The sequence below is a fragment of the Dipodomys merriami genome, unplaced genomic scaffold, assembly GCF_024711535.1.
Source record: "Dipodomys merriami isolate MVZ:Mamm:240054 unplaced genomic scaffold, mDipMer1.0.p SCAF_5, whole genome shotgun sequence".
Taxonomy (NCBI): domain Eukaryota; kingdom Metazoa; phylum Chordata; class Mammalia; order Rodentia; family Heteromyidae; genus Dipodomys; species Dipodomys merriami.
The window spans coordinates 45,547,935-45,569,785 of record NW_027206068.1 but is presented as its reverse complement, the minus strand read 5'-3'; the positions used below and the strand labels follow the sequence as shown (position 1 = coordinate 45,569,785).

The 21,851-nt window shown below is 34.8% G+C and overlaps 1 protein-coding gene across 3 annotated transcripts in view; it reads right to left on the bottom strand.

Annotated features, from left to right (window-relative positions):
* The window catches only part of Glcci1 (glucocorticoid induced 1), a 65,918-nt gene that overhangs the window by 11,468 nt on the left and 32,599 nt on the right, over nucleotides 1-21,851 (bottom strand). For 2 of the 3 annotated variants that reach the window (XM_069996553.1, XM_069996555.1), the window contains exons 2-6: nucleotides 19,904-20,055; nucleotides 17,936-18,022; nucleotides 11,360-11,476; nucleotides 7,391-7,543; nucleotides 3,201-3,411 (exon numbers count right to left, since the gene is read on the bottom strand). In XM_069996553.1, the coding sequence (XP_069852654.1) occupies nucleotides 3,201-3,411; nucleotides 7,391-7,543; nucleotides 11,360-11,476; nucleotides 17,936-18,022; nucleotides 19,904-20,055 (720 nt within the window). The remainder of the gene's footprint in view (nucleotides 1-3,200; nucleotides 3,412-7,390; nucleotides 7,544-11,359; nucleotides 11,477-17,935; nucleotides 18,023-19,903; nucleotides 20,056-21,851) is intronic. The other variant, XM_069996554.1, reaches the window with a different exon arrangement.

Below are 21,851 nucleotides of genomic sequence, written 5' to 3'. Positions count from 1 at the left end.
AAATGAGCTACACAACTTATGGGGTCAGGGGCCTGGGAGGGAAAAACTGGGAGAAATGGATGGAAGAGGACACACTGTTCAAACAGAAATGTACTCATTACCTGACTTACATAATTGCAATCCCTCTGTAAATCACCTTTACAATAAAAAATAAATAAAAAATAGAAAAAAAAAGGTCTATCTAGGATCAGCTCTAGAATCTAAAAGACAAGCGAATACTTTTCCTTGTACTCCTGGAACTAATGGTTGCTTAATCCTACTACCTCAAGTTCAGCAATATTAATGTTTACAAGTCAAAGTCATAGTATGAGTTGAACTGGCTTGGGAAACTCCAACCACATTGTTCCTTCAAGAAAATATAGTTTAAGTAATGTGTAATCAATTTATGAGTTTTAGGACTATAACTGACCTGAATAAAGTAGTTCCATTTACTTCATGATGTTTCCACAATATCTTGTAAAACTGCAGGATTTTAGAACAACTGCCTGAATTGTACCAAATATCAGTAAGTGTCAGACAAGTCTAAATTGCCCAGCACTAGTATGGCTACCATCAAGGAACCATGGCAGAGCTGCTAAAAGAGCAATATTTTTATATTGCCATCAATATTATATATAATACAGATTATATATAAAAAATACAAGATTCCTTACATTTTAGACATAAAAATGTGGAAGGATTTAGGCTAACTCTTACAATATATTCTGATAATGTTAACACAAAATTATCAAGATAAAAACTTTTATTCTGGATACTTGAGTTCTCTACCAGGAGCTACAGGAATTATGGATCTTTTTTGGGGGGTGGTCCGGTCGTGGGGCCGGAACTCTGGGCCTGGGCACTGTCCCTCAGCTCTTCAGCTCAAGGCTAGTGCTCTACCACTTGAGACACAGCGCCACTTCCGGCTTTTTTCTTTTTGCTTATGTGATGCTGAGGAATCGAACCCAGGGCCTCAGGCATGCAAGGCAAGCGCTCTACCACTGAGCCACCTTCCCAGCCCCACAGGAATTATGGATTTTATTAAGTTAGCCTGGTAACATTACACATATAACCAGGCTGCCTTTGGTGTTAGGTTATTGGGAAAATCTGTGTAAAAAGCAGGGCCCAAACTAAATAACAAAATGAAAATATTCACCTGAATAAGTCTCTCAAGAGGAACTTTCTAAATAGTCAAGTGTTTTTGTCCAAGCACTACATTTGATATAGTCAAAGGAAAAACCAGTGTATTATTCAACTAAAATTATTCATATCAATTATACCTGATTTATGGCCAATCAATGTTAGGAACAGGAAGAAATGTCAGCAAAGGCAGGAAAAAGGATTTTATGAGTACTAGAAAATAATTAGCATAGCAGCACATCTGTCACTGTACATGAATTCACTACAGCTGATCCTCACACCTCAGGCTTCTACTGATGCCTCAACTAGCAACTCTATTAAAGGTACGCAAAATTGATCCTAATTGATTAGAAAATTACAATATTCATTTTATTTTTATGGTTAATGAAAACCAGTAAGGAACTATACAGATTCTATTTTCTTTTATTGGGAATAAAAAAGACCAATTTATAGTTTAGTATAGAAAAAGTAAATCGTAATATATTTGTATTTAAAACAAACACACACATACAGATCAACAAAATCAACCCATCATTTAGACTTCACATAGAGAGGTCACAGTTAGAGATTATTTTATAGTTTGAATGATATTAACACATATAAACTCCATAAATAGAAAATTGGCAACTTTCTTCTCTATAAACACAGCTGCATAACAATATATTGCTCACCACCATTTGTTTCCTACAAATAAGGACTGTGTTTGTAAGTACACTGCAATGCACTATCTTATTTAATGTTCCAAACAATGGGATAGGTATTTTCATCCTTTTCCTCCTTTCTTCTCTCATTTCTACTGTATTCTCTCTCCTTCTTCTCCCTCACTCTTTCACACTTTCTCTTCTCTCTTTCAAAACAAGATCTACTTATGTAGCCCAGACTGGCCTTGAACTCAAGATCTGTCTGCCTCAGCAACTTTATTTTACTAAGAAACATTTTTTAACTGTTAAAAAAAAAACTGCCCCAGAGATTATCTATTTTTGTGTATGTGTATCAGTCCTGGGCCTTGAATTCAGGCCTGGACATTGCTCAAGGATCCTGTCCTACAACTTGAGCCACAGCTCTACATCCAAATTAACTGGAAGATAGTCTCATGGATTTTCCTGCCCAGGCTAGCTTCAAACCTCAGATCTTAGCCTCCTGTGTAGCTAGATTATGAGTGTGTGCCACTGGTGCCCAGCAGCCCATGCTGTTCTTAACATCGGTGTAATAATGTCTCTGGGCAAAAGAGATTATACTTTCTCATTAAAAAAAAAAAACAGGCTATAGAGTTTCAGGTAAAAAAAAAGAGACATTAAGTTAATCTACACTATTTGAAACTCAAGATCTAAGTGAAGACCTCTTCTGAACTACTAAGACCACATACTTCTGTCTCATGGACATATTTACTTGGAGGTCCTAAAGGTAATGTCACAACCAGTCAACTGAAACAGAATTCATCTAACATCTTGCCAATAAATTTTGCATTTTTGGTTTAGCATTTCAAAATTATCCATGGTATTAATCTTAAGAAGGAGAAAAAAAATCCAGAATTAACTGCCTACATTTGCCACTACCATTATTTCTACTTTGCATTTTATTCCACCTACAAAAAATGGTCAATTTGAAGTAATAGGCAGGAAGGGTAACTCACTTACACACTATAATAGAATGAGGTTCTGAGTTCACAGAGCTTTGTCTACTTGGTTAAAAATATATTTACTTCTCTAAAAAATGTGAAGAAATGGCTAACTATTCCTCTAAAATTAGTGATTAAAAATCTAGTTTTTGGCATAAGAAAGATACACTCTACCATGAACTTTCATCAGCTCTAGACAGTAATAAGGGAAGTTGTATACAGTCCACTTTATAGCTGTCATTAGCTCTAGACGCTGTGCTTCTCTGACACATTTATGGAAGATGTTTGTGAGAGTCACAAAGAAGAGGGTACAGGAAACCAATGAACAAATCTAGATTAACCCATCTTTTATAATCTTACCACTCAATGAAAGAAAAATGATGCAATGGTCTAAGACACAGACAATATAATGTGCAAGGCCCCACAGAAAACACTTCATTTAAATAGGTAAGTCCATTCTCACCTTTATCACGATCATAAAGTAAATCTTCTGCTGAGCAAGGGCTACCATCTTGGGATTCGGGTGGACAAAAAGGGGACACACAGGGTGAATGACTGCTGCAACTACTGCTGCGCTCCTGGACAGAAGGAGTCTGGGTGTCTATGCTGCGAGTGCTACTGCTCCGGTAGTGAGCAGGGAGTGGAGCTCTTCGGCCATCCGGAATGTCCAAAGGCTGCAAAGAGTAATACCATTAAACCTACAGGTCACTGTGTCCAGTCTTTTCATATAGAAAGCACATGGTCTGTCATTTGATCTCATATTCCACCATATCTTTACCATGCTTTATTTTTCAGAGAATAAAAACACACTTGTATCTTAAATTTAATTTTAGGCATGCTGCCTTTGTTGAACTAAATTTTTTCTTCAAATTAAATTGTTTGCCTTAAAATTTTCATAACTCCCTGTATGTATTTGTACGTTAATACTTCCCATGATACAATGTGAAGGCAACAAGTGCTTAGTACTGCACTGCAAATGCCTAGCACTATGGCTGCCACAGAACAGACATTCAATAAACATGGGAAAATAAATTTATATTTTTAGAAAGCATTTCCACTTGCTAATAACATTCACAAGTATACATTTTTGAATTCTTTACTATTTTTAATTTTTTTTAGAGGTCAAAGCTAGACCCAAACACTTCTGTTGGTTTTTGCAGTTATCCAAAATTTCTAAAAGAGTTTTAATCTATTAGTAGCCAACATAGAAATAACTCTCTTAATTTGATATACAACTATGATTATTCATAATTTTGCTTAGTTCTAATGAATTATTCTAAAGTGGCAAAAAGAAAAAATGAATTGGAAACCCATAATCACAAAAATCACACTTTTTGGACTACAGAACACATTAAAACATATCAGTCCAGTATCTTGTTTTCATAAACAAGAAGCTTGCAGTTCAGGGTTCCTGATGAAACAAGCTAATTAAGTGGCAATAGACCTTGCTGAATGGGACCCTTCTATACAAGAAATATAAAATTTTTAAAAATTTACTCGTTTCCTTATTTAAATGTCAATGAAGTTTTGTCAACATGTAAAAGTCTATATAGTTAATTATTTTTTTCAGTCACTTAAAATATCTTACAACATGACTAATATGAAATTAATATTCAATTATTTAAATAGTTCAGGTTATAAACATAAAAAGTAAAATGTCTGCAATTTAGGAATGAAATAATTTCCTCATTCCAACAAAGGAAATGTTTTCTTTATAGTATCAATGTTGGGAATCAGTAAAAGGATAATATACTAATTTTCATCTAAGAAATTTGAGTTATGTTTTATTCCTGTCTTATATGATTTCTCACATTTTTCTTAATTTATAATTGGATAATGTAAGTTAATTTCCTTAACCACCTTTTATTAGGGATAAAACTACAACAAAACAGATGTTAGAAATTTATGTATTTGCACTCAATACAATAGGAAATAAGAATTTTATACTATAAATATAGTTAATGTGATGATTCTCATTTTCATTCAGAGAGACATTTGAGGTATACAATTAATCATTAACCTTAAATTTATGAAAATTAATAATTCAGTTTTGAGTTTGTAAGTTATCTTAGAATCTGATATCACCACTATGAAATTAGAATATGACTCATTTAAAAGCAGAATTATTTTTAGGAAGTATATTTCAGTAGAGTATATTTGTACATTTGTCCTTGATGTCATTAGATTAAGGAATAGGCCTAGAAGTGATTATCTCCTCTATATGTTAGATCAACTTCACTTCTTCACATTACTATTTAAAATAATCATCAAGAAAGTGAAAAGGCAACTGATATGAGATTATTTGAAAATCATATAAATGAAGAGACACATATTTAGAAAATGAAGGGCTTCACTTTTGGGCATTTACCCAAATGATCACAAACAAGGCTATACTAAAGCTACCAGCACAACTAGTACATAGCTAAGATATGGAACCAACCCAGATGCCCCTCAGTCGATGAATGGATCAAAAAAATGTGGTACACACACACACACACACACACACACACACACACACACACACACACACACACACACACACACACACACACACACACACACACACACACACACACACACACACACACACACACACACACACACACACACACACACACACACACACACACGAATTCTATGCCTCCATCAGAAAGAATGCCACTGCCCCATTTGTTAGGAAATGGAAAGACTTGGAAAAAAAATTATATTAAGTGAAGTAAGCCAGGCGCAAAGAAACATAGGTCCCATGGTTTCCCTTATTTTCAATAACTAGTATATATCCAAGACAAGCAGAAAAGGTAAAAAGCTATGTACCTATGACCATATACGATGATGCTAAGTGAAATGAACCCAAAATAGGGACATAGAGGTTTTTTTCTCTTTCTTGCTGTTGTTTATAATGTATTTAGAATGCACTATATGATTTTTTTTGTTTCTTTTGTATGTTCTTCCCCCATGGTATAACCCCTGTTTTTTCACTGTATTTGATTCCAGTGCCCTGCATCTTGTTTATACATTTTTCTAATTTGGGGAGGGGAAGGGAAGTAACAAAAAGCTGAAATGAGGATAGTTTGGCCACTGTAACAATGATATATACAAGACACTATGTTAGAAATGAACTTTACAACTTTGAAGGAGGGGAGAGGAGGGAGTTGGGGAGGTGGAGAGGGAAGGGATGGTAGGAGAAAAACAAAGGAGGGGGTAACAATGCTCGATAGGAAATGTACTCAATACCTTACTCATGTAACTGTAAGCCCTCTGTAGAGTATCTTTACTATAAAAAAAATATATATATATACATACTAAAAAAAAGAAGGGCTTTACAGAAGATAGCAAAATTAGAAAAAGACATTTAATCCAATTTTAAAATTAAAATGGAGCAAAGGGTTGAAATTTTTTATAAGAACAAGATATAAAATCACCAATACCTCATGGACACATGCTTAAGACATTAGCCATTAGGAATTGCAAATTAATACCATGATAAAATGTCACTTCAGGGCTGGGAACGTAGCTCAGTGATAGAGTGCTTGCCTTAAATGCATGGGGCCCTGGGTTCGATTCCTCAGCACCACATAAGCAGAAAAAAAAGCCAGAAGTGGCGTTGTGGCTCAAGTGGTAGAGTGCTAGCCTTGAGCTGAAGAGCTGAGGGACAGCGCCCAGGCCCAGAGTTCAGGCCTTACGACTGACCAAAGGAAAAAGAAAAAAAAAAAAATATATATATATATATACACACACACATACATGTGTGTAAATATATGTATATATGTGTATATATATGTGTGTATACATGTACATGTATATACATGTATATGTGTATACGTATATATACACACATACATATACATATATAATATATATGCATCTATATTATATATATAATGCCCCTTCATATCTATTAGGTTGGTTTAAATTTTGAAGAACAGATAAATATACATGTTTAAGCTGTAGAGAAATTGGAGCTTTTATACATAGTTGACAAAAATATAAAATGGCACAGATAACTTTGGAAAAACATTGTGTGAGTGCCTCAAAGATGAAATATAAGAGTTACCATATAAACACTTCCAGTCCCATGTATACACTCAAGATGAACACATTATGTTTACAAGACAATTTGTACACACATACTCACAGCATTATCATTCACAATAGCTAAAAAGTAGAAACAACTGAAATATGACAACTAATGACTAAATAAATGAAATTAGATACAACTGCACACTGTTTAGCAATATAAGGAAATACTGATAAATGTTACAACATATATGAATCTTATAAATAGTACACTAAGTGAATAAAGCTGGTTCAAAGACTATATAGTGTATGACTCCATATATTTAAAATACCTACAATAGAAAAATCCATAGACCCACAGAGATCAGTGGTTGCCTAAGGGCAAGAATGTTAAAGGGAAATGAGAGATGACTACCAAAGGGTTTGAAGTTTCTTTTTAGGTGATAAAAAGGCCTTGATTTTGGTAATGATTCCACAACTTCACGAATATACTAAAAGCCACTGAATTGTACATTAAACAGGTAAACTGTATATGTAAATTGTATTCCCATATGCAGTGGACATAAAACAGTTCTGAGAAAGTTTGTAATATTAAAGGGGAAAAAAAAAGGATTCAAATATCCCATGTAACCTTACCTTGGACACTTCTTCCTTCCCATTATTTTCTTTAATGAATACCTTTTCCAGTTCCGGACTTATTCCTTCTACATTGCAGGGCACACGTGAAGCAGATGATTTTGGCACAGACATATTTGAAAGTGGCATGGGGACTGACCTTGATCCAGTAGCCTTTGATACAGAAGATAAAGTGTTGTTAGGTTATTTGTGCAAAGCAATCAAGAGCTAATGAGCATGGTAAATCTTAAAAACTGAAGGGCTAGAGAATTTGGGACATAGGTCAAGCAGTAGAGCACACACATGCCTGGCAAGTACAGGGCCCTGGGTTTAATACATGCACAAACTGATTTATTAATCAACTAGTTGATTAAATAGTTGAAGGCTGGGCATGTAGCTCAGTTGCAGAGCTCTTGCCTAGCATATATCCAGGTACAATCTCCAGTATACTATATAGCATACATACAATTTCTAAACATACTATTCACTGCACATATGCACAAAACACCTTAATATAAGCATTCAATTAAATTATTTTTAACATTTCAAAAGAGTATGAAGTTAGATACATATACAGAAAGTTAAAGTAAGGAAGGTTAAAAATTATATGGAGTAAAAATATTCTTGAAAATCTTTTACACAATTATAAAGGTATAACTTTATAATGTACACACTTGTTCTCTCAGAATAATGGACAGCATCTTCATTACTGGGAAAATATAATTGAAATTATGCAAGTTATCATGGAATTCTGCTGTAGTTAGTTCTGTGTGTATTCTAAAGATTTGTTTCCTATATAGTGACAATTACCTCTTAGTATTTTTCATTTCTATTTTGTCAATTGTTAAAAAAAGAAAGCAACTTACTGAATTGGTTATTAGGCAATACAGAAGTCCTTTAAAGTTTTCAAAAATTACCCACTTCTGATAGCTACTGTAGATTACCAAAAAATGTTAATGGACATTTTGATGTTTAAGGAAATTAAACAATAGGAAAGAAATTAAAAAAAAAAAAAAAAAGACAAACAGGAAAATAACCAGGTGCCAGTGGTTCATGCCTGTAAACTACTCAGGAGGCTGAGATCTAAGGATTATAGTTTGAAGCCAAGCCAGTCAGGAAAGTCTGTGAGACTCTGATCTCCAATTAACCAACAAAAAGGCAAAAGCAGAGGTATGGCTCACGTGGCAATGTTCCAATCTTGAATGAAAAAGCTAAGAGACAGTGCTCAGGCCCTTAGTTCCAACCCCAAGATTGGTGTGTGTTTGCATGCACACACCACACAATAAATAAATGATCTCATCTAACATTAAAGATTTTTGCTGCTATACGTGATTAGTAATGAAGAAGAATTCCAATCACTGAGAAGCACATTAATGTTTCCATACTCAATACATGCTCCTCCCATCTGTAAACTCTGCCCATTAACATGTTTTGTCTCTTTCTGATATGTGAATGAAAACTGAAACCTTAACTTTATCACACATTTGCCATTTGTTTAGGGTTACATTTTTCTTTTGGTACTTTTATGAGTTTTTCACTCTTAAATACTAAAGCTATTTATTTTTGTGGACAATGCAAGGGAGAAGAGGTCTTGGTATTCTCTACTTCCCCCTCTTTTGCTCCCCCAACATACACACATTTTAATCCATTTGCCCTAACATTTTATTTAAGGACTTCCTAGAACTATTATCTGATAATTCCTACAAACTAAGTGCTCATTTTATTGTTTCCTGTAGGAAAAAGTTTTCACATTTTCTTTTTTAGTTCTGGTCCTTGTATTTCAATGAACTTCAGAAGTAACATCTCAAGACATTAAAAATAATCCCTTAGGTGGGTTAAGAGCGATGGGTAACAATGTTATCAGACACTTTGTATTCATATACTGTTATGTAGGATGGGAACTTCTTTGTACAACCACTTAAAGATAATAAAAATAAAAAATAATCTCATAACTTTAAATTCAAACACAATTTGTATACTAACTGGGGATAAACTGCTATCAAAGCACATGAATTTTCACTTTAAATGTTGAGGCTTGCAGTACTGGTAAGATTTTATCAGCAAATAGTAAAATCCCATTTTAAGTACGCAGTTAGTTGAGCACTGTTAAACATAAACTGTCATCCAGTTGTTGATTGGCACAGGAACATTCAGAACCTTCTATCAACCCCCAAAATTTCCTATAGCCTCTCTTGAGCCAGTTCCTGGTACCAATGTTAAGTTTTTATAATTTTACCTTTTAAAGAATTTAATATAGCTGGGCGCTGGTGGCTCATGCCTGCAATCCTAGTTACTCAGAAGGCTGAGATCTGAGGATCATGGTTCAATTCAAAGCCAGACCCAGCAGAAAAGTCCATGAGATCTTATCTCCAATAAAACACTAGAAAACTGGAAGTGGTACTATGGCTCAAGCAGTAGAGCACTCACTTTGAGCTGAAGAGCAGAGAGACAGCGCCCAAGCCCAGAGTTCAAGACCCACGAACGACAAAAAGAAAAAGAAAAAAAAAAAAGAATTTAATATAACAATATAAGTAGCCTTTGGGCCTAACTTCTTAAATTTAGCATGTTTCTGCGATTCAACCATGCTACCATATGCATCACTTGTTCCATTTTACTGCTGAGTAGTAGTTCACTATACAAATATGTGAAATGTTCTTTTTATCAAATCATCAGATAATGAATCTGGTTTTTTAATATTATGAATTGTATCTCCAAAAATATTCATGACTAAGCTTTTGAATTTGCTTTTCTAGATACCAAAAATTAAAAAATTTGGGTTTAATGCTTAGTGTAAATTTAACCTAATAAAATGATAACACTGTTTGCCAAAGTTGCTACCCCACTTTTCACTCCCACCAGGAATGTGACTATTCTCTATTTCACTTTCTCATCAGTACCTAGTATTATTTTTCATTTTATCAATCTAATACTTAGCTTTAATAGTCTAATTAATTCACTATAATATTCTAAATATATGGTATCATATGCAAATATTGATGTCTATTCTGTCCTGTATAGAATGTCAATTGGCAGAAATGCTGTCACTATTTTATTGATAAGGTCTCCCTACATTTTCATTTAATTCATTAGGAAACATCTTATTTTTAGTTTAGTCAGAGAATGCTTCTTTCTTCTTAGGTGTGTGAATGTGTATATATGTATGTGGTATAAGGACTAAGTTTAGGGTCTTATGGTTGGTAGCAAGCACTTCATCATTTAAGCCACACTTCCAGTATTTTTCATATAATGTCTCATGCTTTTGCCTAGGTTGGCCTTAGACTACATTCCTCCTATCTTCACCTCCTGAGTTGTAGGACAACAGGCATGAATTATCATGATGGTCATTAAAAAAGGTTTAAAATTTTTTTTATTATCTTTAAGTAGTTAAATCACAAATCATTATCAAATTCTTATCAAGTATTATAATGAATCAATAAACTATTTTCTAAGCTAAATTTTTTATGTAAAAAAATAAATATACTTCCTATTAATGAATGAATTGAATCATTCTTATCCTTATGAAAGATACCCCCAAAACAGTTTGACTTTTTTTATTATAGTATCATATTTGATTTACTAAGATTTGTATTAACATTTGTAAGTAAATTTGGTCAAGAGTAGTATTTCTGGGAATTTGTTCCCTGGGATATATTAGTACATGTTTCTGGGAGTTACAATTTTTTCCTATGTGAAAATAGCAGTTATATATATAAAGAAATTTAGAAGTACATAGACTAAGAAGATGAAACAAGATAATGCCCAGAGTTGTTCAAAAGATACATGAACTATAATTTTAGCTCAGGTCAGTGTCATTTCAGAATATTATCTTAAGATGATTGTTATTCAAAAGATTTAAAATGTATTTAAAACAATTTAATATAGTACTAATAATTTATTAAAGACTTTGCTATATTTTAAGTCCTAAAATGATTCTGTTTTAATAAACAACTAAAAGTGATTTAAATACGGACAACAAGAAGTTAAGGCTACCTGAGTATGACTGATTGTTATATGGTTGCCGTGGAGAGGTGACTGCCGATCTTTTTCCTTACTGTGACGACTGCTCTGTTTACTGCGCTGCAGTTGCTGCCTCAGTTTGGCAATCTGCTTTGGGAAGAAGTGAGGAAAAGTAAGAAGACAACAAAAATAAATACCAATTTTTGTATTTGTTCTTCAATTTTTTTCTCAATTTTTTTCTCAAATGTTTCAAGAAGAGATAATATTATACCACAATAAATTACCCTTCAAAGTTTTTGTGACTAAGGCTTTTGAATATGACAAATAAATACATGCTACAAATACTTCACTTCTTGTATAGATTGCTACAGAATGTTTCACAAATATATACTGTTACTCGTAAATGTTTAGATTAAAATTTCCAAATATTATCTCAAATTTCACCTCTGCAATGCCAGAAATATATTCCTTTTAAAAACATTTTATAATATAATAAATAATATCAGATGCTTATTAACTAAAGTCAAACCTAATCTCTTAAAGTAGGATCACATAAATTTCTAAGTTTCAGTCTTGTATAAATAAAATGGGTCTAATTTATTAATTACTAGAAATCTTAAAACTATAGATCCCACTGATGAAAGGAATCCAAGCTATTTCCTAGTTCCTTGGTATGTAGTATCTTACTATATGTTACCCTTTAGTCATCAGAAATAAGGTAATTTAGACTACAATCTCCTAAATAGAAAGGTAATACTCCCAGGTTTAACAAAAAAATCATTACTATAACTCAGAATTCATTTTAATACTTACGTATTTTAAGTGGTGTATAATCTACTAAATGTGTCAGAGTACAAAATTTCCTAATCATTTGAAAGAGAACTACTATAGTGTACATACAGTTTAAATGTGCCCTAAAGAGTTTATGTTTTAGAAACTTGATCATTATTGTAGAATTTTAAGAGCCTACTGGAAGGTGGTATAAAAATCTTTAAAAGGTGGGATCTAGTAGAATGTGATTAGGTCATTAGGGATGCTGTTCTAGACAAGAATTAATGTAATTCTCATAGGATACTGGCTAGTTCTCACAGTCTCTCCATTAGACTCCAAATGAGAAGAACCTAAGTAACAAGAAAAGGCTATATTTGAAAGAAAAAACAGAAAGAACAAGGAGAATCAAGAGCAGTCAAAACAACTGAAAAGTGTTACAACACAGAAAGGCAACAGAGAAAATTTTTTTAAAAGATTGCAGCAAGAGTCCCAATTCCATTTTTCAGAGAGAAGCCAAAGCCTCCACCTCCTCCTGCAAACCTTAAACCACATTACTAGGCCCTGGCACAACAGTGACTTCCCCAGATTGATAGGCCAACATCACAGGACAACCTGTTGCTCCACCAAGGAGAGCCACGGTAATGTGGCACCTTGAGGGAGGAGCTTCTGTACTCAGGAAGCAGAAAAAGGCTCACAGTTCAGCAGTTTCATCCTGCATAGTGAGAACAGCTTCATAGCCTGAGGACCATTTCAGATACAAATCTAGGTAGCTTTTCCTGGTACAGAACTCATATTACAAAGTGCTCAGTTTACATTAGTTGTTTTTAAGTGGTCTAACACTAGGGAAGCCTAGATAGTGAGCCACACTTCAAGGACTTGGAACAATTAAGAAGCCACTATGAGAAATGGTGGTGGGGAGGGAGGAGCTTACAGGCAAGCTGAAAATTCAAAGCAGGAATAGAAGTGAAAGGCTCAGAGGACAGTTTCCCCACCTCCACTGGCTACAACAAGTCTCAGTGTCTGAAGATCACTACAGAAACAGCAATAAGCTGGTGGCTGGCGGAATGCTCAGTATCTAAGAACTATCAGGTGGCTTTGAGGGCTTGCTGCCAGGTGGGGCTGAGTGCTCTAAGCACAGAAGACCCAAGGCTCACATGATATATACTCTAGCCTGTCTTCCTATGAATGATGAACTGCTAGGTGGGGTCTGAAAGTATAGAGATGAATCACCTCAGTTCCTCAGTTCCCACTACTAATGTAGAATTCAGTGCACCATTCGCTCTCCCCATTGTCAGGTACAGTAGGCAAACACCCCCTGAGTAGCCTTTGTGCTGCTTTCAGAAAGCACAAACATGGGGACCTGTGCCGCAAGTGGGAGTTTGACTGTCCTATAGACTAAAAAGCACTGTGCAACAGTAAGTGGCTTCCAGTACACAAAGAAGGGAAACTTCTTCTTTTTTTTTTTTTTTTTTGTCGGTCATGGGGCTTGAACTCTGGGCCTGGGCACTGTCCCTTAGCTCTTCAGCTCAAGGCGAGTGCTCTACCACTTGAGCTACAACGCCACTTCCAGTTTTCTAATGGTTTATTGGAGGTAGGAGTCTCACGGTCTTTCCTGCCCGGGCTGGCTTTGAACCGCAATCCTCAGATCTCAGCCTCCTGAGTAGCTAGGATTACAGGCACGAGCCACCGGTGCCTGGCTAAGGGAAACTTCTAAAGAGTAATAAGCAGCACAGAGCAGAGAATGATCCTTGATCACTCCCACCCTCAACCCTCATGTAACAATAATCTATACACAAAGAAATACAAGTTCTTTTCTATCTGAATGATAGGAGAATATTCTAAATGATGCTGAGGAATTAGGCATAGTGCCCTGAGCATACAAGGAACAATTTGGCTTATGATCTATACATTAGTCCAGTGTAGAGAAATTACACTGTAACCTTTCCACTGTACAGTCCTGCTTGAGCACTGGTGAACATTTCAACTTCAAGACTAACAGATAACTAAAACTCTTAACCATTGAATTGGCCTCAGATGTGTACATTTCAACACAGTACACAGGAATCCTAACACAAGGTAGCATCTCCAAAGGCCAATCATATGCTAAGGATGGTGACAAGGAGGAAAGACTAAAGAATTCAGAACTATAACATATAATCATCAACAAAATGTGATTTAAAAAACTGAGTGAACTCAAAGGGGAAACAAATTAACAGAAAAGAAACTTAAAGAGGATACAAATAAACAGCTGAACAAAGTCTTATACAAGATAATCAGGAAATGAAAAAAGCAATTCACTAGATATAGAAATCCTGGAAAAGAATCAAATTGTAATTCTGGAAATAAAAAGCCTAGAAAATCAAAATTTAAAACTCAGTAGAAAGTCTCTTGAATAAAGTCAAATCAAATTGATTATCAGGGTTTAGGAATAAGACCTTTGGGACTAATGAAGGGGAAGGGGAAGACCTAACATATGAATCATGAGCATAGAAAGGGAAGAGATGAAAGCTAAAGGGATAGAAGACATATTCAATAAAATAATGAGAAAATTGCCCAAACATTGCAAAAGAAACAACATTCTGAAATAAGAAGTTTGTAATACCAGACTTGACCAGGAAAGAACCACTCTAAAGACACATCAGTTAAATTAGTCAGTGTGAAGAACAAGGAAAGACTACTGAATGCTGCAAGACAGATGTGCCAAACTACCTGTACAATAGTATAGGAACCATCAGAATATATACAACCATACAGAATAACGAATTTCTTGACAGAAAGAGTTAGGCAAGGAAGGCACGGAATATGTTTAGAGCACTCGAAAAAACCTTCCAACCTAGATTATTCTACCCAGCAAATTCATAACCCAGCAAATTCATAACCTAAGTAGAAAACATTCTATGAAAATTAAAGCCATTTTTTACTGTTAAAACACTGCAAAGAGACTGAAAAGGAATCCTGAAAACACAGAAAAGAAGCATAGTGAATATAAGAGAAAATAAATCTCATGAGATGAGTAGATAAGCAAATGAATCTAAAAGGGGAATGAAAGAACCAAGTACTACAAAAACTATAAAAAATAAAAAAAATGGTAGGAATTACAATAAACCCTTCAATAACATTGGATGTTAAGTGTCTCAATTTTCTAAACAAAAGATACAGAATGGAAAACTGGATTAAAAAACATAGCTCAATCACTGTTGCCTGCAAGAAGTATTCTTATTGACAGAAAAACAATTTGGTTAAGGGTGAAATTGTGGAAAAGATCTTCCAAATAAATAGAACCTAAATGCAAGTCGGAGTAACTATAGTTTAGTCTAATTAAGTGGACTTCACATCAAAATCAGAAGAGACAAAGAAGATCATCTCTTTAATAAGGCAATAAGTCATCAAAATAAAATAACAATTTTTTAACCTATATGAGTCAAATGTGGGTACACATAATTTCATTAATGCAACACCACTGGAACTAAAAAGCAAAGACCCCAACACAATAATAATGGGATGTTCAGCATCCTGAGGCATAAAGAAAATGCACATCAAAATAATACTAAGATTCCATCTCACTCCAGTCACAATGGTATCCAACAAGAAAACAAACAACAAATGCTGGGGAGGATGTTGAAAAGAGAACCCTCACACACTGTTGGTGGGAATGTAAACTAGTACAAGCACTATGGAAAACAGTATGCAAGTTCCTTAAAAGACTGAAAGTAGTCTTTTCTTGTGAACAGTCTTGCCATGTCACTATTCTCTAGGTTTTATTTCCATTGGCCATCTTTAATCTCCTTTGCACCTATGCTTAGGAACCAGATCAGGGATGTCTGGGTGACTTGGGTCCTCTCTGTTCTCTTCTATGCAGGTCCACAGCTCTATCAGCCTGGGCTATGTAGAAAAATTTTCAAGTCTCCCTGATAATCTTACCTTTCAGAACTCTTATCAAATCTGTTTAGACCATGAGTTTGCTGCTTGCCCAAATCGGACTATCACTTCTGACTCGTGAAGTCACTGGTCCTCCCTGTTCTCCTGTCACCAAGATCACTACTGTAACTACAATGTTCCAAATCAGCATGGTCAGCAAAGCTGCTGGTTCTCAAGGTCTGCCCACTGTGGCTGAGATGACACACCAACAGAGCTGGGCGTGAGGAAGAAGGGAAGAGAAGTAGCATGAGACAAGAACACCATACTTGTGCTTTTCTTACCCTATTCAGTAGTTTTCATAGATATAGTTTCTCACCTTTTATTTGGTAACTGAAGAAAGCTGAAAACAGTTGTTTTGACTGTCTTGCCTAGCCTTCTAGTTTCTTTCTGAGGAGGGTAATCAGATCTTCTCATTCAGTCATTCCTTTTTTAATAGTATATGTCATGTGTTGCTATAATCCAGTTACTATGGTTCAACTATATCAAATCTTGTGATAACTTTGAGATTGTATTTAATTCTGAACTACAAGCTCATTTATTTATGAGTCATACTCTATGCATGGATTTGCAGCCCTACTTTAGTGTGGCCATTTAGACTCGATTTCACTTCTTTTTGGTTGCTTCTGGGTATATTGCTTTTATTCATGTGTAGTTAGGTGTGAGGTAGTGGGAGTTAGGCTTTCTCTACTTCCATAACATAAACTAGCTGCAAAAAATGTAATACAATCACAGACAAAATCATGGTAACAGACTATTCAGTTTAAATACCACAGTACATGAGGAACAGTGATATTCTACACTATGTGAAAATAATATTAAAAGGTATAAGAATTATGTTTATGGGAAACATTTGAGAGAAATGTTAATGTTTAACCTGGAGAAAATAAATGACATATTAAAATATTTAAGGAAGATTTAATATTGATCCTAGTGATAGAGAATGTACCACTTTACTAACCAGTAAAATTCTAAGTTCACTATATAAAAGAACATTTTTGACAACTTAAGCTAAAACAATCAAACTGGTTCTCTTATAAAGTAACGAGTTCTCCCTACAGAGAAGACTGCAACACAGAAGAAAACCACTATGTGTGTGTATGCTGGTCCTAGAGCTTGAATTCAGGGCCTGAACAATGTCTATGAGACTTTTTTTTTTTTGCTCAAGGCCACTCTACCATTTGAGTCAAAGCTCCACTTCTGGTTTTTTTGGTAGTTAATTGTAGATAAGAATGTATGGACTTTCCTGCTGGCCTGGCTTTGAACAGATCTGTCAGATTTCCACCTCCTAGGTAGATAGGATTACAGGCATGAGTCACCTGTGCCTGAATACCACTTTTTAAATGAGTGCTTGTATAATAGGTGGGTTAGATACCATTTTAGCTCTAATTTCTGTTATTTTATAAAAACACACAGTTAAGAATTTAGATCCATAAAACTCCCAGAAAAAGAACATCAAATATAAACAAAAATATTCTTTGTGCTAGAAATAGGTAATTTCTAAAAGAGTCACCATAATTTTGGATCTCAAAGAACAAGAAAGCTTTTTGAAGAAAAGAAGCTATCAGAAACAGAAAATCCTTTCTTACACAGATATTAGCACACACAGATATGATTTAGAACACTAGGTGCTATAACTTAAAAATAAGCAGGCTGAAGGGAAAATAAATGCAATCAAAATGAAAAGATATAGAGATTATTATAGAAAAACAGTCTTTATTCTGGAAATGCTGCTGCTGACTATAGCAAAAGTTAATAAAGGACATAAAGAATACAAATAAGGAAACCTGATTTGTTCACCAAAACACAGAATTCAACCCTTAAACTCTGAATATAACAAAAGTAGTACTAGTATACTCAGGAAGTAGTAAAATAATCTTTAGAATGAAAACATATTATAGATTGCAAACAGAAATTCCTTACCTCTTTTAGTTGATCAGCACTTCCCCATGATGCAGAACGTTGATGTGACCTTTTCTCTGCTCCCTCTTCTGCCCAACAGCTAGGAGTCTTAAGGAGTGGGGGGGGGGGGGGGGAGAGTATATATATATATATATATATATATATATATATATATATATATACACACACACACACATATATATATACACATATATATACATATATATTTGTCTCTATATTTGTGTCTATAAGCCAAATTCTTAGCACATACCAATCAAAAAGCTATCCTGAAATTCTTTAAACACTAAGAATTTCATGACTCTATGAAATATCTAAAACACCAGGTATAATGACTCATGCATGCGACACCAGCTACTTAAGAGACAGTGATTGGGAGGATAGCAATTCAAGGCTAATCCAGGCAAAAAAATTCATGAGACCTCATCTTGCCCAACAGGCCAGGCAAAAAATGCCCTGGAAGCTCAGCTACGTATCAGACCACTGGTCCTACCTTTTAAGGCCAAAGGTAGGGGGACTGCAGTAGTTTTAAGCTGACTAGAAAAAAAAAATTCAACATTCTATTGGAAATGTAAGCCAAAAAGAGCTAGAGACATGGCTCAAATGTTTGAGTAAGGTCCTGAATCCAAAAAAAAGTAAAAATTTAAAAACAGAAACAAAACCCAAACATCAAATTCTGAATTAAACAGGAACAATACAAGATGTCTGACTCACCTTGTTCAACAATACAAGCTGTAATGTTCTTGTGAGAATTAAAACAAACTACAGGTTAAAAAAAAAAAAACACATACCACAGTACATGTTATGTGCCCCCTTCCTCTTGTTTTCAGATGAATAAATTAGTTCACTGCCTCATTGTGTACCTTCCCATACACTAAATTCTGTTTATTTAATTTTTCCATTATACTCTAGCCCTGCACTTTTACACAACTGTGACTCCAACTCTTCCAGAAATATGGTTCTCAATTATCTGTGTCTAAATTTTGTTCTAAATGCATAGGCCAACATCTTTAAGCTTTGCCAGTTATTTCTAATTGAGAATCCCACTATTTATCAGCTGGTATTTTTCTCACTAAAGTAAGAATAGAAAAGCAAATGACTGGCAGCATAAAATGTTACAAAGGCAGAAGTGATGAAATCGATGATACAGAAGCTAATTTTACAGTTCCTAGCTTTCCTGAGAAAATTATGAAGTAGAATTTTCATAGATCACATTCAAATTCTCCTCACTCTTTTGCCCTTATTCTGACACAGAATTAATTTCTATATTTTTTTAAACCTACAAAACCTAAAATGTCCTCCTCCTCTGGAATGTTCTCATGTTTACATGTTTTTCTCATCTACTACCTATGTCTGTATATTACTACTATTGTTTATCTATATTGTCTATTACCAATTTTCATACATTTTATCTTTCTATCTATGCTATAGGTCCTTCATGCCCAATACACTTTTAATATTTTTCAATGTTAATAAATACTGATGAAGATCTCATCAATAACTCAGCTAATTCTGAATAAAGATATTAAGAGATTATTTTGGGAACAGGTAAAGTGTAACAAACAGTACATTTTCTATTTCTCTAAGTTTTTAATCTTGGCTTTAAGCATGAAAGAAATAAATCTTCCACATAAACCTCATTCTTCATGTTGCTGATACTTTATAATTATTTTCAAAGATTGTACAAAATTCTTTAAAAATATTTTCTAATATGGTTATTAGGTATTACTTTAATTTCTATTGGGAAGCATCCTCACAACTACCATGTAGTTTCTAAAACTGTGTAATATAGATTGGTATCTATTAAATATTGAAAAAATTTTAAAACTTCTAAAATCCAGAGAGCAAAAAAATTGTGCTTGGTTTATATAAAGTTTTTTGTTGTTGTTAACTATTTGTAAACATCGATTACATTTCATTTTTACTGCGAGGAAAACGAAGTCACAAAAAAATTAATTTTGTTGGTTTTACCTGAGTCGCTTTATCTTTCATGCATGAAGGGTAGTGAACATGAGGATCTCGTGGCCACTGCCCAGTGAGGTAAGGTCCTGTTATCGCATCCAAAGAAGAGGTTCGCCTTATTGTACTGGAAGTTCGAACTTGCTGTGATTTTGGCCTGTCCACTATAAAAAAAGTGAAGAAAAAATAGATGTTGAGAACAAAGTTAGTAAAACTAATTTCACACAAAGTGTCAGGGCTTTCACATACTCTCAGACCCCATTCATTTTAGAGACCAGTAATAAAATCTTCATATCACTACTTCCTACTTTAATTTTGTGACCTGCCAGTTTGCTAACTATTAACTCTGCATTCATTTCAACTAACTCTTAGTGTCTTCCTCCACTTCCGAATTGGAAAAAATTGCCATGGGGCTACTGTCTTCCATTTAAAGCCAATATTCTTTAATGTGAAATAAAGCACATGATTGGCTCCATATCTCAGTGTTTGGTATTTTGCTACTACTCTCCCATAAGTCCATGTTAACTGTCACATGATATTTTCCAAAAAACAAAATGTGCTGTCTGTCTCTACAACTGTGTGTGTGTGTGCACGCGAGTGCGCATGTGTGCATATACATGCACCTGCATGCTCAAGGTCCTGGGACTTGAATTCATGGCCTTAGATAAAGTTGTCCTTGAATGTTTTTGCTCAAGGCTACCCTCTATTAATTGAACCATACCTCCACTTCTGGCTTTTTGGTGGTTAATTAGAGATAAGTGTTTCAAAGAATTTCCTGGGGGCTGGGAAGGTGGCTCAGTGGTAGAGCGCTTGCCTTGCATACATGAGGCCCTGGGTTCGATTCCTCAGCACCACATAAGCAAAAAGAAAAAAAGCCGGAGGTGGCACTGTGGCTCAAGTGGTAGAGTGCTAGCCTTGAGCTGAAGAGTGAGGGACAGTGCCCAGGCTCAGAGTTCAGGCCCCACAACCGGACCCCCAAAAAAAGAATTTCCTGTGCAGGCTATGACCCTCAGATCTCAGCCTCCTGAGTAGCTAGGATTGCAGGCTTGCACCACCAGTAATTAGCTTTATACCTTGTTTCCTAGAATTGTCCCTGCCACTGTTCATTTAACAAGCTATTATTGATCTTTGAGACCAGCTCCAATATCACACTGCTAAAGCTTCCCAATGCCCCACTTCCTCAGTTTCTTCTGTTTAAGATACTCATTCTGCTCTGCTCTCAATGGTACCATAAACTCTCCCTCAGACCATAGAGACCTGAAAAGGTGATGTTTAGTAGTTAATTATTTGAAGCTCCACAAAATTAATGTAAGTATTTTAATTCCACTTCCTTATTTATAAATGAAGAATCCGAAGCACAGAGGGCTGAATTATGTAATGAAATAGAATTAACAAAGAAGATGGAGGTAAAAAGGAACCAAGAACTCTGGATATTCCACAGTTCAATCTATTCTAACAATTGACCTCTCTTCCCATATGAGTAGCACAATTACCACTCTTGAATATTAGAATTATCGCATGGAATAGAGTACTTAGGAAGACAATTTCCTCATGTTTCTGCCCCTCTACCCCAAATAATTTGCTACCGATGGGTACTCTACAATAAAGCCCAATGAATGACAAGTTTCCAAGGTTCACAGTGCTATTTAAAGCCCAATCTCACATCAGAGAAAATGTTTTGTTCATTTAAAAAAGCCAGGAAACTTAACAAAAAAAAAAAAAAAAACTTTAGTGCTGTCTTTTAACTACTTTCCTGGAACCAGAAACACTATTAGTTTGTTAGGGGAAAAAAAAGAGGCGGGGAGGACGGAAAATGCAGGATACTCTGATGTTATTGTATTATCTAAATATCTTAGAAATGCAGACTTTAGTTCTTTAACTCAGGAATTGTTAAGAGAAAAATCTGAAAATTACCCTATTTCCTTATGTATTTCACATACCGAAGGCAGATTCTCAGCTA